The sequence below is a fragment of the Diabrotica undecimpunctata genome, chromosome 10 (assembly GCF_040954645.1).
Source record: "Diabrotica undecimpunctata isolate CICGRU chromosome 10, icDiaUnde3, whole genome shotgun sequence".
Taxonomy (NCBI): Eukaryota; Metazoa; Arthropoda; class Insecta; order Coleoptera; family Chrysomelidae; genus Diabrotica; species Diabrotica undecimpunctata.
In genome coordinates, this window is record NC_092812.1 from 1482718 (window position 1) to 1505028 (window position 22311).

Sequence of the window (22311 nt, forward strand, 5' to 3'; positions counted from 1 at the left end):
CCCCTGTAGAATGGACTAACGAGGCAAAATACCTCGGAGTCATACCAGACAAAAAACTCACATTTACTGAGCACGTAAAGCAAGCAGTCTACAAAACAAAAGCAATAAGAAGTCAACTCTCTTGGCTAATAGGCAGAAAGAGCAAACTTCATTTTAAAACAAAAATGAAAGTAGCTAACAGCATCATACTACCCTCACTAACATATGCATCTGCCGCATGGGGACATACATGCAAGAGCAACAGAAAAAATATTCAAACAGCCCAAAAATGGATGATCAAAGAAGCCCTAAATGTACCTAAATATGTCCCATTGAGATACTTATTTAGAGACTCTGGTCAGAAAAGAATACTAAGGACAATGGACGAAAGAGCACATGACATTTTTAATGGACTCAGAAACCATCCCAACAGAATACTAAGAGAGTTGACAGATTACGATGTAAACAAGAACGGTGCACAGACGGCCTAAACAACAACTTACTGGATATAGGGAAGAAGAATAGCTGAAGAAATGAGATAGCCACAGAGCAGCTAAAAGAGAATATTTAGACAGTGAGCACCAAAAAAATGAGGCAGAATTGCTGCAACCAATCAAGAGATGGTTGGTTGGATGAGTTTGGATGGTTGTAGCAATTCAGTCACAGTCTGGCGAGACTAAACTGATAGTATATAAGAACAATATACACCGGGGTGTGTGAGGGCAATATACACCTGGGAATGCACACCCCAACACACGCACACCTAGTAGTAGTTTAGATTAGATAAAAAAAAACAAAACCCAAAAAAACGTATACACGGGATGTGTGAGAGCAGTCAACACTTGGGAATGCACACCCCATAATTAAGGTAGATTTAGTAGTAGCTTAAGTAAAAAAACCAAAAAAATCCGCTCACTGTCTGAATTAAAACCAAAGCCTATCGAACCGAGAACATCGAGCGAATACTGATTTATAGCGTTATTAAATAATTACATAATTAATAAAAGGTCCGTTAGACCTTTTATAACAAGCCGCTTAGGCATAGGCCCCTCAGGCAGATCGTTAGCAGATCTTAACGCGAAATCTGAGCACCGAGGTCATGTGCGGCATACATGGGCTCGGTGGCCGGACTCCACTCGAATACCCAACCGGCGAGAAGAACAAACTTATTTTTGCCAATGCGGCGGCTGAGTGAACGAGCACACACATTTTTCGGACAGAGAGTCATCAGCCCAGGCTGGTGGCTCTCTTTTCGGAACACACGCTTTTTCTTTTTCTTTTATTTATGGACACCAAGTCCCGAAGTCAAGTTAGAGTAACTTCAATAGAATCAGTAAAGTAAATAGGGAGAAAAGCCGATATGTGTGCTATCCCTACAGTTAGCTGGCCTAACCACAGTCATTAAAAACAGAGGGTGTCCCATTACCCAGGGCACCCTAAGTAACTTTCAGATCATAAGTCTCCTCACGTAAGCCACACGATGAGGAGGGGTGGAGGAAAAGCCTGGGGGTCAGATAGGTACCACCTCGATTAGCGAAGTGTGACCGGTTTGATCTTCGGACATGTGGATCCCACTCTTACAATGGTATACACATGTTCCTAGGGACAGGGTTGATCACTGCGTGTGTGTGTGTGTGTGCATGTCATACGGTGGTCTGTCAAGAGGACAGTTTCTTGTTTCCCATTGTTTAAAACAAACAAGTTGAGCACAAGAAGAAACGATTGGTAAGTTTTTTGCCTTAATTTGTTTACTTTACTCTTGCAACTGAGTTTATTCGATATCTCACATGTGTAAATTCATTTTATGGTATGCTTTTTATATATTAATTTATAAATTCGTTTAAATTAATAAAAGTGCCACATTTTAGTGTACTACTTTATCATCAAACTTAAACTGTGTATTATTTTAAAATATTATAAAGCACATACGAAAACAACTTTTATTTTTTTTAATGTAATTTAGAGGAAGACAAATAGAATCAATAGAAAACCCAATATAAGATATTGAACGAATGGAATAAACAGTTTCTGTGGAATATGAAAAGGGAGACGCTATTAAAGATGAAATATTGTATGAAAATTAACAGACTACCGCCATGAATTTAATAGAAGAGGAAGCACCGATTCAGGAAGAGGAACATAGGATGAAAAAACGGAAGTACTATCAAGGAGTAAAGAGACAAGAAAATCTAGATTTAAGAGTAACTGGTCAAGAATATACATCCAAAGTACATAGGAAAAAAGGCATTTACGGGGAGAAAATTCGCCAGCTAAGAGAGTTGAGACCAAGGTGCGAACATAAAGCAAGTGCTCCAAAACCATCAAAAAGTAAGACAATATCTGCCATGAAGACTGAAACCAGCCGCACTTTCTTATGTGCTCAAATTAAGGATGAACTAAGAAATAAGATATTTAGGGAATTTTGGTCGTTAGAATCTTGGGATTCCAAGCGAACATACGTTCTTGGTTTGGTTGATAAACGGAACCCATATAAACGAAGAGTATGCAGAACATTCTTTTTAAATACTTTGTCATTGGGCGAGACGTTGTCTAAGTCAAGTAATCAAATCAAAAGGAGGGCATCAATTTTCGAGTGGCTTGGTTCACTTCCAAAAGTTCCAAGCCACTGTTGCAGGAGCAGTTCGAAACGCACATATGTGGAATCAATTTTTAATTCAAAATCACACATGCATTTCGTCTACGAGACATACTCGTGTATGTCTCGTAGATATGTGTTGCATCTAGGACAACATTTTTAGAAATTGTGGAACAACAAAAAATATCTATTGATAAGCCACGCAAAGACTTGTGCGACATATGTTACTAAAATGATGTGGAAAATCTACAAGAAGAAGTTTATGATGAACATAGGCAAAAAACAAGAAGCCAGGGATGCTACAACCAAGACCAAAGCTGAAGCAAATAAAAAGAAATTAGTTGTCACATTGGATTTGCAAAGCGTTCTTTTATGTCCTAAGTTGTTGTCTCAAAAGTATATTATAAACAAAAACTACAAGTTCATAACTTTACTTTTTACGTGTTAAATAACAACGAATTATATCTCTATGTTTGGCAATAAGGAGACGGTGGCGTTAATAGCAACAAATTTGTTGCTTGCATTATTGATTTTATCACCAAATTTGGCCAGAATTACGAACAAATTGTTCCAATATCCGACAGGTGTAATTACCAAAACCGAAAAACCGAAACTAAGTCCTTGCTAGTGCACTTTCTAACTTGGCAATTGAGAAGAAATTCATAATTTTGAACAGCTTATTTTAGAGAAAGGCCACACGATGATGGAGGCCGATAGCGTACATTCTACACTAGAACCACTATTTAAGCTACCAATTTGTAGTCCAGGTGATAAAAAAACAACTGTCCAAAACAGCCGTATCACCCGTAGACGCCCAGTCTGATAATTTTATTTCAATTAGACCCGGAAAAATAGTGGGTGATCCTTTAGTCACCGATATACGCGGACTTCTTTATTTGCCATCAGGGGAGGTAAAATACAAAACACGGCATACAGAATGCAAGAATTACCCCACAGGAGACCCAAAGGCAAAGCGAAGATAATTCCTTTGTATGGATCTCAAAGAAAAATTAAACGGGACAAATTTGAGCATCTTCAGGAGTTAAAATCAGCCTTACCAACAAAGTATCATCCATTTTATGATTATCTCGTGTACGAGTAGTTCAATTAAATTTGTTGTTTTACATCAGCATGTAAATTCGTTGTTTTACACATTTTGTAATTTAATTATTTAATTAAACAAGCTTAAATATCCTTATTATAAATGTATTTAAAATTTCAATTGATATGTTTCTTAACTGCTATGTGTCATTTTTAACAAACAAAACATACTATGTTGATTCAAAATCATAGTTTTTAGTTTGAATTGCATTACATTAATTTCACTCTCTCATAAATATTGTACGTTCTTATAATCACCTAATTAATAAATTTGTTATAAAAATAAGTAACAGTTTCTCAATTGGACCAAGTATTTAGGTTTTATCTGTCTCCTGTAAAATTCTATAAAACCCACATAGCAGCTTTTGACTTGGCAACGACGATATCGCACTAATAATACAATAGTGTCGTAACTCAAAAAAGATGATTTTTCAGAATCAAGGAAAAACTCATTTATCATTTTATATTGCTAATTATAAAAAAAAATTAATGCATAATGTGTTTCTAATTAATATTAAAGGAAGTTTCTTTGTACTGTTAGCTGAATAAAAATACTGACTGTAAAGTTATATAAAATTTTTGAGTTAACACTGTATTGCTCTAAGCAAAATGTTCGAAATGAAATATTATTTTTAGTTATGACATTATTTATCAAATATTTTGCGTTACTACAATTTGATTTACTATTTTTTTTCTGCGGTTTAAGTTAGTTTTTGGACTTAACAACAATTTTGGGAACTAATTCTTGGTATTTCTTAACAATGGATCTAAAGAGATTGTATTACACGTTAACAATTACCTAGTTACAAACTTATGTTCTTGATATTAATAAATAAATCAAGACTGTTTTTAATTAAGTTTATATTATAATCAAACAAATTCAGATACAGATAAAAATAAAGTATTCTTAAACATTTTGTACTTAATCTATATATTTAACAAAATAAACCTTCGAAAAAAAGAACACGAAATATAGCCATATTTAAATAATTTGTACTCAATTAAAAAGACATACTTAAAATAAAACAAATTATTTAAACTTAGTTTGAATCAGTCTAAAAATAAATTATTACTGATTACAATTACTGATTATTTTGAGTTAAAGGTATCTTGCTTGTGTACTCTCGTGTCAAACCATTAGCAAATAACGGAGTCTGATTTTCAGTTCAAAACTTTTTGGTAGTCTTCATTTTTGTAAGAGTTCTTATAAAAGAAAGTAAATGGATGTTCGTTTTCAACATGAAACACCTAGTGTCATGCCATTTTATTTTGTCTTTCTCCTCATTCCTTAATTAACATTAAAATTGTTACCCTACTCTTCTTGAAGTATTTTTGGATTGTAAAATTTTTCATTAGTCATTTCAGTCACTCTATACGGTTTGCCTGTCTTTTTAGCCGTCTGAATTAATGCCATATATTGTTGTGGGACATACACTGGACCAGATTTTACGTAACGCTTTACTTGCTTTTCTATGACGCTATGCACATTGTCACCTCTTTTTGAGAGTGACCGCAAATCAGAAATTTATGGGTTATGCTTTTGACATTCATTTTCTGTACTGCGTACGCATATGCTGTAAGGAGGTATTAATTTTTTTGCTGCCCGCAACAATTACTAGAATAAAATATAAAGTCCAGTTCTCTACCAGGATTAGCCTGTATAATTTTTTCTATAAATTACAGAGTACAGCTCCCAATCTCATTCTCGGTTTCACTGTTTGCGTCAATGTCTTGAAGGCGGTGGTGGTTGTACTCTCCCAAAGTCACTATTTTCTATTTGGGCACCAGGTTCATTATTTGTGCTCTCCAGTGACAATAATGACGGTGAAGAGATTTCCTGCTCGCAATCCTCAGTATTTGTTGCCATAGCAACAAGTAATCGCCCACGACTCAGGTTTTAAACCTAAAAATGGATCAAGTAATATAATTAGATTTTTAATATATATAATATAATTAGTATAAAGGTAATTGATGCAAGAATGTCATAAAGAGTGAAGTAACTCTAAATTTATAAAATAATGTTGTTGGTAAGCTTTCTTAATAACACTGCTACATATTTTAAATGAGTTATTACTATCCGGTGATCGACAAATAGATAATGATTAATAAATGTTTTACAAACAACAACAAAAATGATTTAAAGTGATGATTCAGCAATAATGCAGCATGTCAAAAACAATGAAATGAACCAATAATAGTGCCGTTAGTAAAAATATTAATTTAAAAAGTGCTGGTGTAAACCAGTAATAGTGTAATAACTAGAAAAATAATAATGTTATGGTTAGGTTCAAATCAACAAGAATGTAATAACTCGAAATATAGCTATGAAAATTACATACCTGATTCAGTAATACATGGTAATACCATGGAAACTCGAAATGATAAGCAAAGCAACACGTGCTCACCAACATCATAGCTTTATCAAAGGTCGTTCAACGATCACAAACTTCCTTGTGTAAATGATTGGTCAGTATCTTTAAACAATCGGAATCCTGTCGATGTAGTCTACTTAGACTGCTCCACGTCGATTACTAGTTAAATTGGATCACTATGATGTCCGACAGATACTTCAGAGTTCGTGTTGGGAAATACCACTTACTAGATAAGCCAGTCAAGAGTGGAGTCCCACAAGGATCAGTACTTGGACAGCTACTTTTTTGTGTCTACACTGTGATCTTTCACTCATTGTATCCAGTAAGGTTTCCATTTACGCTGATGACACGAAATTATATGTGAATCCAACTATTAACCAACATGTTTTGCAACAAGATCTTGACGCAATATTCAAATGGTTCTCAGAATGGTTACTTCCGTTTAACATTAAAAAAATGCGTTGTTTTACATATCGGCAAAAATAACCCATCACTGCCTTACTTATTAATGGACATCCCTTAAACTCGGTAATCTCCCATAACGATCTCGGAGTGATAATTAATAGAGTGACATAAATTGGTCCGATATTGGTCTAAATTGTTCTGGCCACATAGTGTCGGTATGTAAACGTGCAAACTCGAAACTGATTTTGATCCGTAAATGTTTTACACGTATATCTCTAACCTCTGATAGTAAACTTTACTCAATATACGTTAGACTTTAGTATTCTTGAGTTTGCCGGACCAGTGTGGAATCCAGATCTCAGTCGCGATAAAATCCTACTTGAAATTGTTCAGCGTAAAACCACAAGACTGGCATACGACCGTGTAAGACCTAACTATGAATATAGACTATTCATGACTCATCTTATGACATTCGAGCAGCGACGTCTTCGAGGTAACCTAATTATGTCCTTCCGTATTTTAAAACATAATTTTGGAAATCTAGACACCATAAATTAAAGAGGGAACAAACTACTGCAAGGTCCAGGGTAAACTTCTTGTCAAATAGAATCTTTAATATCTGGAACAATTTGGATCAAGACACCATATCGGCAACTAGTGTTAACATCCTTAAAAATAAACTTGATAGCGCTTTATTTTATTTATAGGATTGTGTTTTTTTTTGGGACAGCATTATTTATTTATTGTTTCACAATTCAACTTTTGTATGATATACTTAATTGTTTAACTTTACTTAACTTTATAACTGGTATTAGTTTTATAAGGATATTTTTTATTTTTGTTTTTTGCTTTTTGGTCATAATAGGAGCTCGCTCCTCTGTCCTTATTTGTTATATAATAATAATAATAATAAAAGTAAACAAATTTAAAAACAGATTTATATTTTAAATATTCCTACTGTATTTTTAATATTACTTTGTAGGAACCTAGTCAGAAGAAAAATGCACCACTACCGTTGGTTCGTCAACCCAATTCACGGGCCACTTCAGCTTTAAAAATAAAAAAAGCAAAACCTGCATATGTCAGTATTACTGGTAAGGTCTTAAAATATAATAATATTTTCATGTATATATATATATATATATATATATATATATATATATATATAATAATAATAATAATAGTCTCCCGTTTTATACCGCTGTCGCGGCTTTGGGAGTATAGCAGGGTAGTCTGCTATATCTAGGGCCTACGGTATACAAGGAAGGTAACATGGCCAGTGCTACGCTTCAACCGTCTATTATTACCCCTGGTTTTACCCAAGGTACTCATTTTTATTCAGGCTGAGTCGACCTGGGGCCTATAGACATTTTTAAAATGTCCAGATGTTCTTGCCGGCGGTGGGATTCGAACCCCGGACCACCGGCTTGCGAGTCAAGCATCCTACCGCTTGCGCTACGCAGGCCCATATATACCCATATATATATATATATATATATATATATATATATATATATATATATATATATATATATATGTATATATATATGTATATATATATATATATGTATATATATGTATATATATATATATATATATATATATATATATATATATATATATATATATATATATATATTGTTATGATGTATTTTTTGTTTGAATGATGAGCAATGAATATTTTTAATAATATAATATATAGGGTTTTTATCGCGGTTCTCAAAGAATTAGTTTGTAAGTACTTTTTTAAATTATCTTTATTATAACTATTATGAAACACACATATATATCTAACCTAGCCAATGTAAATTTAAAATAAACTATCTTTAAATTGATATTCTTATAAAACTAATTAAATTCTATAGACAATGTAAAATTTAAACAAACTATCTTCAAAATTGAAATTGTTATGACACTAACTAAATTATATTAACAAAATTTTGTACCTTTCTTTCACTGAATGCCTAAATGAACTGTTTTCCACTATATAGATTCTAATCACCACTGAATGTCTTCGTACTTCAGTTATCCTTGTTTTTTGTGAAATTACTTTTTCCAATTATCAGCTTCTACCAATTTAAGATATAGTTTTCTTCACCAGCATTTATACACCACCAACCAAACCAGCAAACACCATTTATATTTATTCTTCTTTTCAATATACCAATATCCAATTATTATAAGTTGATTTATACTAATCTCCAATCATAATATAATTTAATTCCTTCCAATGTCCATCCAATATTCTTCTACTATACTTTTATAATCTTCAATAATTATTTGTGTATAATTATAAATGTGCATTAAATATAGGCATAATTTTTAATCTTCATTTAACTCACTATATTAAACAATTTGATTATTTGTAACTGATTCACTGACTCCAACTAACTTTCATATTTCTTACTAAACTTTTCTGACTGACTTCTTGAAAATTCTGAACAATTTACTTCACTATTCACTAACTAAATGTATCTACTAACTTTCATAATGAACTGGCCTGACTTCTGACTAAAAACTTCCATCTTGAATCCAAATCACGGGTATTTATATCTTTTTGGATATTCCAGAACCATCTGGTAAGAGATCATGTTCCAATCGTTCTATTAACTTCTATATAGATGTTCTCGAAAAAAATATCTGTTCGATCCACCGCCATAATCATTATTCCAGAATGTTCGACCGTAAACAATGGTCACACTCTGCACTCTGGAGAATTCGTTAATGTTCCATTAATAATTTTGTTGACATTTAGGCTTTATAGATCAGAATAAACATTCAAATTAGTAACTAACACTCTAATTTAATAAAATCCACATTTCAAACAATATAACCCCACTTTATATTTCTTATAATTCTTAATTTCTATCTGTCACTTCGAGAGTATTTTTGGTTGCCTATGCACATGGCTCACTTAAATCTATTTACAACATTAAAATACAACTTTTTACAATTATTATATGCTAATTTCTTAAAATGCCCTCACATAAATATATTTTTATTAAATTCTCTAGTATATAACTTATTTAAAATAATCAAATACTTTTTTATATCTAATATTATGTAGTATATAACTTATAAATTATTTTCTATAAACCCCAATCGTCACAATATATATATATATATATATATATATATATATATATATATATATATATATATATATATATATAATATGAAATTTCGGAAAGACAGGACAATTTTGTTTTTAAGGGAAGATTTTCACTAAAGTTTTTAGCCTATAAGATTTAACTCTCTAGTAAGTAATGTTACCCTTAAAATTTAAATTAGGAAATTGTAATATTATTTTTTAAAGGACGTTTAGCCTTAGGGAGTAGACTAATGCTCAGAAGTTGAAAAAAAAGAAGTTGAAAGTTACAAACATAATTAGAACTTTTCTGTACTAAGATTAATGGTTGTAAAGTTATTGTGTAGATAAATACTATTTTATTGAGGTTTATTTCAGTAAATAGGGTTTGACGATTAAGTAATTGGCACTATTACAACTGTAACGATATATTTTGCCTACCACACGGGGCATTAAAACAAGGGGTAGAAAATTGGGGGAAGAGAAACTATGGGGGTGGAGAAGGGCAAGCAAAATAATCGAAACATATGCGAACGGGCACTCAGGGGTTAGTTGGAGAGCTGGGGTCGTGGATAAGTAAAAGACAAGGGGGTTTTAATTGGGGCAACTACAGAAAAATGAAATAAAGGGTCATAAATCTCTTGGGACAAACAAAAACAAAACGAAACAGGAAACACCTCAAGAAATTTAATATAGGGCGCCACTTGAGGTGCCTAATTATACCTATTACAACCAGCTAGTTGTAACTTGAGATATAATTACTAAACATAAAAAAATATATATTTTTCAAATGGAAACTCAAAAAAAAGGTTAGTTAAAAAAATAAACAAATGTTAAGAAACAAAATTTAACATTTATTTTTGTGTCACCACAAACAGTTACAAAACATAGAGAACACAAGAATGCTCAAAAAAAAAAGACAATACAAAAATATAAGAACAATAGCTGCAAAATACAAAAATACAAAAAAAAAACTTACATGTGTCATCTGTTTACAATTTCCAGGAGTTGAAGATACTACAAAAACTTACAAAATTTACATGTAAGCTAACCTTTCTTTTAAAGAAATCAAAACAAATCAAAAATGCTAAAACGGGCTGTCATAAATTAACATTAAATTTAAAAAAAACTGAACAAATAAATTGACAGCTAAATTCAAACCATAAAATTTACTACTTAAAATATTACAAATTCTTTTTTGCATGAAAGCAATTATTACTTTTTTTAAAAAATTATAATGTCTGCTTTATTTTAAATTTACACAAAAAAATGTTACCTGGATTTCACTATTTCACACATAACTCTGCAACTTGTTACATCTCTGGACTGAAACTGCAAGAAGGGAAACCATTTCCATAATCTGGAACAAAAATTTGACGTGGATGGAGTTGAATCCTGGACACGAACACACGAACAAAAGGGACTGGATCTCACACTACAAATTGGATCGACAATTTGAGGCCGAAGCCGCCACTGAGCACAAAATGACTTTGCCTCTTAAACAACCGGATTAAACAACCGGAACAGGTGGAATTAGACGATTAACTGCTACTAAAATTGATTTCCATAACGTAAGACGAAGATTTCCCTGAAAAGGGACAAAAACAGAAGACTACAAATTTAAATTGAATTTGGACATGACGCTGGCTGCTCTTCACCTCGACTCCAACGAAAGTGACGAAATTATCTTTAAAAATTGCTCGCATAAGTTAGAACAAACAAAGCACTTAGCGTATAAACTTAACACAATGGAAATTAAGACGTAGATTAATTTGAAAACGCAATATCGGGCGGTTTGAACAAAGAAATATCGAAGAATTTGCGCCTGTGACATAAATAAACAATAAAATGATTCATTATCGGCGGCGGCGACCTAAAGAAAGAACGAAAGATTATATGGGTTTTAAATTGAAGGATACGAACTAAGAAACATTGAAAAAAATCTTTGTTATTCTAATGCATATATAAGGGGATTTCAATTAACACATATACGAGGGGACTTCAAAATAAAATGCTACAATACCCCCACGTAAGAGCGAAAACTGGACAAACAGGAAAAGTTTTCGATTAAGCCAAACAACAATCAGGTTGGTACAACAGTAGCATTTTCTAACTATTGCAACAATACATCATGACTTCAGGGAATCAAACAAAACAAAAAAAAAACAAACAAAAATCATAATCAAAAATTATTCATCATAACTGTCTATGGTATTAACATAATAACACTCAAAATAAAACTGGATGCTCGATTTGATGAATCGGCACCAGGTACAGTTCGTTGGCTCTTAAGCACAACGAAACAATGGCAGATTTCTATAAAAATGGCTCTAGCTTAACCAAAAACGTGGAACAGACCAGTGCTGAAGTTTCTGGGAGCGAAAAGATTGGTGCTTCCAGCTCAGCAAAGGCGGGTGGCCAACAACACAGCTTAAGCAAGCTTCGCTATGGTTATCCACTAGATAGATAACCAAAATAGCATCAAATAACAATAACAAAGTTGACTACGACAGTCAACCACTGATTTTCCAACACCTTGTTGAAAATCAAACTACACAAACAAAAGAAAACAGGATGGCCAATAGTTCCATAGGATATCCTCTGGGATCGACACAGCGAAAAATTTCCAAGTCAGGAAACTCCCAAAAGGACAAAAGAAGAAAATGAATCCAAAACGCTAATACACCATCTTGGAAAAGAAGAAGAAAAGGCGCACATGGCATACAAACCATAATCGATACACAAACAATTCACTCTCAAACTAATATTTCCAAAAGAACAAAAAAATCGTAACAGTTTTCCAAAGAAAACAAAAAAAAGTTACAACACTTCAAAAGAACAGAAACATCATTACAGATCTCCAAAGGGACATAAGAATCACTACAATCTTCCAAAAAAACAAAAAAATTATTACAGTCCGTCATCAATAATAAAACTTCCAACTGGGTACACAAATCTCAAACTTCAGGGCAAGAAGGGTAAAGAAGAAGAATATATATACACAAGGCAAAAACTAATGCTTATCTTCCTTAGAAGCTCAACAGGTCACCTGGCGGACGAATCCAAAACTCATCGCCCTAGCCGTTCCTCTCGTGACAACTAATAAGGTCAAAGACATAGTCTGGGAAGGGAATAAAGGGGCAACATCAAGAAATAAACCTTATCATTTCACGGATAATAATTGGATACAACATCGTCATACAAATCACAAAGAAACGTTAATCAATCCTCTACAAAACTCGAACAATGTCACAACATAAAACTGGGGAATTCTTAGTGGGTCATTCAACGGTAGCACTAGAAATACTTCAGATCTTTCATGAACGTGGACTCTCAATCGACATACACAATATTTTCACAATAAGCGGCCAGGTACTTTCACCTTAGCAAATCAGAGCGTCACAATGGACAATGCAAGTGTTTGTACCTCCGCTTCTGCCAAATCATGTACACTACATCACAAACACTACAAAAAGAAGGAATGCTATTGGGACTAGGCCAATAGTCTTACTTCAACACATAGAAAGGCTTATCCTTTCTAATAATTCACGGAAAGGGGATGCTGCTACGCAGTCTTACACAACAACAGAAATATCTAAGGATACACAAATCCAGGTCACGCCTGTACGTCCTATATGATATTTCAAAAACATAATACTCAAACACAAACTAATACATTTCAGACCATCAACATAACTCTACTACAACATCTGACCACACAAAGACACGGAAAAACACAAAACTAACTGTCAGAAGAAAACATAACAATACTTCCGCTATATATTCTCAACAAATCGGCCTTAGCCAGGAATACACGAAGTCGTATCATCACTCTCTTCTACTTATAACACAGAAAAGGAACAAGGAAAAAACACGAGGACACACAGAACTAACAGACAGAAGGAAAAAAACAATACTTCGCTTTGTCACTAACAAATCGGCCTTAGCCAGGACAAGCGAAGTCGCATCATTACTTCCTCCTACTTGTAACACAAAAAAGAACCAAGGAAAACATGGGGACACGCAGAACTAACAGACAGAAGGAAAATAACAATACTTCGCTTTGTCACTAACAAATCGGCCTTAGCCATGGACAAGCGAAGTCGTATCATCATTTCCTCCTACTTATACACAAAAAGGAACAGGGAAAAAACACGAGGACACACAGAACTAACAGACAGAAGGAAAATAACAATACCTCGCTATATATTCTCAACAAATCGGCCTTAGCCAGGAATACTCGAAGTCGCATCATCACTTTCTCCTACCTGTACACAAAAGACAACACGGAAACACACGGACTAATCATGGACTGTAAACAGATTTCGGGGCTTAAAAAAAATTTCATCACATTGCCTGGACTATTGAAATAGGAAAATCTATTACAACTCATATATCTATCTGACAAATTATATTCATATATTTCAGGACGAGGAACAATGACAAAGACAAAACATATCCATTTAAAACATTCAAAAAATAAAAAGAAAGAAATCTTTATTTCTCTCACGAAAATACTTGATATATTTTTCGTACAGAAATTGGGTCATCAAAATATCACAACTGATTTTACAAACGCAACAATTCTCTAATCACTTAAAAGAAGGACAGCGTTTGCACACGATATAATTTATGGACATAAACAAAATTCATTACTCACATTTATGGGATGTTTACTTACGGACTGGGAATAAACAGACGATTATCTTACCATTCAAAATACGACCATTAAAATGCACACTTTATAAACATTCCAAATAGGTATTATTTGGATCTCAAAAAATAGACGGAAATATTTCTACTTCAAAGACAACATAAATAACGAATATAAAACCTTTGAAAAAAAATTCTAAAATAGTAGCAGTGGACTTGATTACACTAAATATTGGATAAAAGCAGATACACGATTTAACTAAAAAAATGGTTTAAAACAAACAGACTCAATGAAATACACATACAGGGGGATACAAAAATACTAAAACAATGTTTGGATGAAAGCAAATACACAATGTAACAAAAAAAATTGGTTCAAAACATACAAACTCAATTAACTACTTATACAGGGGGTACAAAACAATTAATAATATTGAAAACTTGACTTTTGAGTAAGCTACACAAAATAACACAAAATAAAACACCTTGCTCTTGTTCTGAAAACTAAATGAGACTGCTCCTAGTCAAAACTAAACAGCACCTCTGATCACGAGTATACACTTGTGGTCATTCAGATCCAAGACAGGAAACACAAAAGGGGACACAGGGGAACACAATCTCCTATTAACCCGTGGCATTACAAAAACACCGTCAAAGAGGGTTAATTAGGGAACAACATGGGACACTGGGAACTACTTCTCTTTCACAATCTCCTACTTACCCGTGGCATAACATAAACGCCGTCAGAGAGGGCCTAGAAGGAAACAATGAAAAACAAGGGACAAAGGGCATAACTCAACTATACACATCTCAAACAAAAGTCACTCGAACAATACACACATTTACTCAAAATGACCGAACAAACTGAAATTACAAAAACCGATTATTCTGTAAAGCCTGTCAAATCAATTAAAAATAAATGCAACAATAACGGTATTATTTGTTACTGTTATTATCTTTTAAAAATCAAATCAATATCAATACTCCGTTTAAAATACAATCTCAAAATATTTGCTTTCACTTACCATTACACCAAAATACATATACAAAAATTTCCAGTACATTACATAGAAAAAACAAACAACAATACATAATGTTGATACAAAATACATATATGAATACAAATACATAAACAAACTGTTTGTGGGACACTGGGGCACTATCTGAAAGACGGGGTTTCATACAAATGGCAGAAAAACTCGGGGAAGAATTGAAAAAGATATCTGGCTTGGGGGAAAAGGGACTCAAATCTAAAAAATGCTAGCCACGTTGGGCGCTATTTTTGTAACGAAGTACAAATAGCGCAAATCTAAAACATGCCCCACGTTGGGCGCCATTTTTGTAACGATATATTTTGCCTACCACACGGGACATTAAAACAAGGGGTAGAAAATTGGGGGAAGAGAAACTATGGGGGTAGAAAAGGGCAAGCAAAATAATCGAAACATATGCGAACGGGCACTCAGGGGTTAGTTGGAGAGCTGGGGTCGTGGATAAGTAAAAGACAAGGGGGTTTTAATTGGGGCAACTACAGAAAAATGAAATAAAGGGTCATAAATCTCTTGGGACAAACAAAAACAAAACGAAACCTCAAGAAATTTAATATAGGGCGCCACTTGAGGTGCCTAATTATACCTATTACAACCAGCTAGTTGTAACTTGAGATATAATTATTAAACATAAAAAAATATATATTTTCCAAATGGAAACTCAAAAAAAAGGTTAGTTAAAAAAATAAACAAATGTTAAGAAACAAAATTTAACATTTATTTTTGTGTCACCACAAACAGTTACAAAACATAGAGAACACAAGAATGCTCAAAAAAAAGACAATACAAACATATAAGAACAATAGCTGCAAAATACAACAATACAAAAAAAAAACTTACATGTGTCATCTGTTTACAATTTCCAGGAGTTGAAGATACTACAAAAACTTACAAAATTTACATGTAAGCTAACCTTTCGTTTAAAGAAAACAAAACAAATCAAAAATGCTAAAACGGGCTGTCATAAATTAACATTAAATTTAAAAAAAACTGAACAAATAAATTGACAGCTAAAGTCAAACCATAAAATTTACTACTTAAAATATTACAAATTCTTTTTTGTATGAAAGCAATTATTACTTTTTTTAAAAAATGTCTGCTTTATTTTAAATTTTAAATGTTACCTGGATTTCACTATTTCACACATAACTCTGCAACTTGTTACATCTCTGGACTGAAACTGCAAGAAGGGAAACCATTTCCATAATCTGGAACGAAAATCTGACGTGGATGGAGTTGAATCCTGGACACGAACACACGAACAAAAAGGACTGGATCTCACACTACAAATTGGATCGACAATTTGAGGCCGAAGCCGGCACTGAGCACAAAATGACTTTGCCTCTTAAACAACCGGAACAGGTGGAATTAGACGATTAACTGCTACTAAAATTGATTTCCATAACGTAAGACGAAGATTTCCCTGAAAAGGGACAAAAACAGAAGACTACAAATTTAAATTGAATTTGGACATGACGCTGGCCGCTCTTCACCGCGACTCCAACGAAAGTGACGAAATTATCTTTAAAAATTGCTCGCATAAGTTAGAACAAACAAAGCACTTAGCGTATAAACTAAACACAACGGAAATTAAGACGTAGATTAATTTGAAAACGCAATATCGGGCGGTTTGAACAAAGAAATATCGAAGAATTTGCGCCTGTGACATAAATAAACAATAAAATGATTCATTATCGGCGGCGGCGACCTAAAGAAAGAACGAAAGATTATATGGGTTTTAAATTGAAGGATACGAACTAAGAAACATTGAAAAAATTCTTCGTTATTCTAATGCATATATAAGGGGATTTCAATTAACACATATACGAGGGGACTTCAAAATAAAATGCTACACAACCATTTAATAACAGAAATAATGTAGTCTACACGTTATATCTTTGATTTTAAGTATTTTACTTTTGCAACAATATTAACAAAACAAAAAAAAATGATCAAAAATCAATATGCGTGATCTCAATAATTTTCGACACAGATTTCAATTTTGTTCTAACCAGTGATAAAGTCTACTTTAGAACTCTTTTCTAACATTTTGAAAAATTGAAGGGAATGATGTTGATAATTCTTTTTTTTTTAAATTCTCCAATATCATGAGGTTGTGTTTTATTAATAACTTCTTCACGTTACTTCTGCGCTTTATGAAAGATGATCATCATCACTACGATTTTAACTTTATTTGTAAAATCTTGTTTTCTTCTTCCCGATCCGCGTTTACTATCTACCTTTATCGGAGTAGTAGCTGCAGTAAATGGTATTTTTTGTCGTGTCTCTACGTTTTAAATGGCTGTTTTTCATGAATGTTTCCCTTTATATCCACGCCTCTGCCTCATACAGAAAAATAGGAAATTTATAACATCTGTTTAGTCCTGTTTTAAATGGAAAAGATATGCTACCAAAAGAAAAAACGAATACCCCATTACAGCAGGACACCACATCCATACGAAGTCTCAAAAAAACGTAAAGTGAATGTATTCCGCAGATCAATTTGCAGCAGCATGGGTTCTTCCTGCAGCACACTGTCTATATTCCTTCTATATTATTGCAACAATTGTCACACAATATGAACATTTTTATAAAGATTTCACAATATTTTCTGCAAAAACTAGCAGAATTAGAGTACAACCGTAACAAAACTCTAATTAGTTTTGACTTCAACAGCGTATTCATTAATGTTCCTCTTGAAAAACTCTTACAAATAGTAACAACCAAACTAAAGAAGGAATGACAACTTAACAAAACTAAATACATCATCTATAATGAAGCTATTAGCATTATTCAGTGACAACACCCATTTTTAATTATACTAGATTATTTTTATAAACAAGATTTTTATTATTTTCATCTTATCATATCTTCATTATTAGCAGATAGTTTGAAAAAATATTGTGCACAAACATGACCCCTTCTTGGCTTATCATAAATAATGGTAAAGGCTTTTTATCCCCTTTTTCGAGATTTTATTAGTTACTTTTAGTGCTTCGTTTGATAAAACGTGCTTCTTTTGATAAAACGTGCTTCTTTTGATCAAACTTAGCAAAGTACTTTTACTTTAACTTAGCTTAGTACTTTTTCTGATAAAACTCCTTCATGGCAGTCCTTTGATTACCATTTTTTTGGTAGTACCAGCTTCTGATAGGAAGACAACCAATTTAATCTTCTCAATGTTTCTTGTCTCTATATATACTGAGTTTCTTGTCAGTTTATTATCTGTTACCATTTCCTTTTTCATTGCAGTGTTCAAAATTTCTTGAATTAGGTTTACCGATGCATTAATGTTTGCCAGTGGAAAAATATCAATATAAATATCAATATTAATAAAAAATAAATGCAGAAAACATATACAAGATTACCAAGAAATAAATGACCCAATAATGAAAATTAGGATGAATATAGTTGGATAAACAACAATAATTGTTGAAGTATATGCAATGAATGATAATGTGACCATAAGGGAAAAGAAAGATTTTTCAACGCACTAAAATATGTATTAGACAACGCAAAGAAAAAAAAGATCGGAGAAAGAATTGGATTGGATACTAATTGGAGATTTTAACAAACACAGGAAAGGAAGACAAAGATATAGTGGGACGACTCGGAGAAGGCGAAATTAGAAAGGAAAGTTCATAGATACACATGAGAGTAACCTAGTAGAAACCAAAGATCAATTATTTATTTAATGATAGTAAGAAAAGCTAACAAAACAATAATATAAGATGTAAGAGTATACAGACAAGCAGCATGTGCAAGTAAACACCGATAGTACTAGCGAAATTAAATACACGGGAAGACGACAAAATTGCAAATATGAGGCAAAAGCGCACATATGGAGCATAAAGTAGATGTTCTGCAACAATTGAGTATTCGATCACATACCAGAATAGGCCACATGCTACGAAGAATGGACTCCAACAGAAAGGTATTAACACCGAACGGAAAAAATAAACAAAGCGATATACAGGAACGACCTAAAAGAGACGATTAAAAGAAAAAAAGATACATTTCATAAATGGCTAAACCACAGAACCCCAGCAATACGAGAATATGTTACCCTCAGACAAAAAGTGAAGCAACGAATACAGCTCGAGAAGAAAAGAGAAAATGCACAAAGACACAGACAACACGATAGGGTTTAACAGATCGATGGAAGCGTGGAAAAAATAAAAAACATCAAAAGTAATAAAAGAAGTAAAAATATCAAACAGACAATATTATGAAAACCACAATATGAAATAAAATAATAAAAGTTAAATTGGACTTTATGAGAAGATGTCTAGAAAACACCAGAGACGATATAATAAGAACAGATGAAATACAGAACAGAATGCAAGTAGAATATTACACTACAAAATAGTTGGACAACAGAGCTCTGCAGTGGTACGGGCATGTACAAAAAATGTCATAGGTGGCTAAAAAGAGCTCCGTGTAGGATGGAAATAACGAACGCATGATGGGAAAAATCCGAATAAGAAGACGAAAAAGAAGAAGATTTACCGATTTCAATTTTATTCTAGATAGTCCTAGAAAGGCTACGGAGATTTCTTTTTATTTATGACGATTTCGATGTCCTATTTCTTTATTCATTCTTAGTTTAATCCGTTTGGTTGTTTTCCTATCCATCGGTGAGTTTTCACTTTCATATTTTTCTTAATAGGCTCTGGACCTCAGACCGGGCATTTTTGGCGTTGTCCTCTGGTGTATTTCCCTAGTAGATTGTTCTAGTAATCCTTTTGTTTTGGCCACTTTAATTCACTAATGTTTTATTCATTATTGCTTAAAACTCTCATTGCGGTCACTACCGGGCATTAGTTATTTTTTTCTGGTGATTTTCCTCGTGTATCTTTGGTCTCAGTCGGTATTGGAGTTTTCGGTGAAGTAGTGTTGAGAGCCACATTATGTTTAGGTGAAAAAAGGTGCTCTTCTTTACAATTAAAATTAATTGAGTGTTTTGAACTTCGGATATTTCTTCGGTTAATAAAAAATACAATTATTTACACTGTTATACCGAATTTACAATGATATTTAGTTTTAGTATATAAATAGAGAATATTTTTTTTATTTTAGTTAATCTGGATTCACATTACAATTCATCTTTAAAAGAATCATATTACCAACAAATTTATACAGAGATTAAAAGCGTAGGGGAAGGAGGTTTTGGCAAGGTGTTCAAAGTAATACATAAATTTACTCATAGAAAATACGCTATAAAAAAATTCAAAAGAATCACAACCAGTAAAGAAATATATTCTGAAATTAGAAATAATGAAAAAGTAGGATATCATCACAATATTGTTAAATATCATATGTCTTGGGAAGAGGGCAACGAGGCATACATGGTTTTAGAAGCATGTCAAATGAGTCTTGCAGATTATGCGGAAAAAAATAAAGTACAAGAAAATTTAATATGGGATTGCTTATATGATATGTGCAACGCATTACAGTACCTCCATAAGAGATGCTTAGTTCATTACGACGTGAAATCCAATAACATTATGATACACCAGAAATGCTTTAAATTGGGAGATTTTGGTACTTTATACGAATTAAGCAAGGTAAGTTAACCAAACAGATTTTTTGGATTTGTTGAAGGATATAATATAATAATAAGGGTCTTTGTGGTATAATTTTGAATTTAAAAAGGAAATTTAGTTAATTAGTTAGAGTAAGGTATTTCGAAATATTTAACATTATAACAAATAAAAAAATATACTCCATATAAATCTAACTCCTAACAATTGTTTACTGGGATTAGTTATATAATTGATCTACTTGAACACGAACAGAAAATTCTGGTGTTTTGGGCGACTTTAACAGCTACCATATCCGATGAATTATAACAATATCGATTTTAATCGTGAAGTACTCGCGTAATGGTCATAACATTACAACTTCGTCCTTATAGATGACCCAAATATACCGTTCCCCTTAAATAGTAGGACTTAGAAAAAGGTTTACAACCCAGACTTATGTTTCGTGTCCGGCAATATCCAGTCAAATTATATTAAGGCGGTATTTTATTCCTTCTCTAGATTACCTGTGGGAATCAAACAACAAAGAGGATAACAAAGCCATTGCAGTCGATCCAACCACGAAGACCTACGGAGAATTCGCACAGATATTTAAAAAGACATCCAGAAGATACATTCCCAGAGGCTGGAGGCAACGATAAATCCCTGAAGTGACCCAGTTAGCTCAACAACGACTATTTATCATTAAAACCTACAGCAGAAATAAGACATAAAAACTAATGTTTCACATTCGCTCACAAACCGAATCTAATACACTAGAAGCCCGTGGGACATTTCTAAGAGGTGCATTTGACCCAACATAAATCACATATAAGTCAATACTCTTATATGTAATTATTAGGGTTCAAATGAAGTACCTATTGTGCCTAAAATTTTGCACCCTTGTTTTAGCCGAAATATACGGCGTTGCAAAAAATTAATTTATATACCGATCCGAAACTTTGTGTATGAATGTCGTACTGTGGTAAATTGTTGAAAATGAGAAAAAAGTTTTCCATAAATAAAAAATTTTCCTTGCTCCTGGTACCAATATTTTTGTACGGCATTACGTCGCAGGTCATTATTTTTGTAGTACCTACCTAAGTTATAAATGCCGTACAAATATGTTTGACCAAAAAGTCCCTCCACCCTTGAGTGGTAAGTTTATCTTACCTGCGACTCACCCGTACTAATAAGAATTGACAGCATAGTTTTTAAAGTTATTTGACATGTAAGCCTTGCGACAATGAGAATATCACCATGGGCATTATCCTTTTCAACAGAATAGTATGCCTGTCCAATCTGGAATTGATCACTTCACGCAAAACAAGTTGAAGTAGCCTTGTATGAGAGGTAGAATAGTTACCCAATGTATAAGGCCTGTCCCACTCAACCTCCTGTATAAGGTGGCAGATATTTTCACCCACAGAAGAGAGCAGATGCTGAATATGAAGAGAAATTTAAACAAACCTTCAATAAACGCCAGCCACTGTACAACACGGGACCCGATCGTTTGAGGCTAAAATAATAATTGAAGTATTAAAAC

The 22311-nt window shown here is 33.0% G+C and overlaps 1 protein-coding gene across 1 annotated transcript in view; it reads left to right on the top strand.

Moving 5' to 3' along the window:
- LOC140452329 (membrane-associated tyrosine- and threonine-specific cdc2-inhibitory kinase wee-1.1-like) overlaps nucleotides 1-22311 on the top strand; it is a 173330-nt gene that overhangs the window by 119343 nt on the left and 31676 nt on the right. Inside the window, exons 3-4 of the mRNA XM_072546515.1 lie at nucleotides 7436-7547; nucleotides 20323-20810. Coding sequence (XP_072402616.1) covers nucleotides 7436-7547; nucleotides 20323-20810 — 600 coding nt within the window. The remainder of the gene's footprint in view (nucleotides 1-7435; nucleotides 7548-20322; nucleotides 20811-22311) is intronic.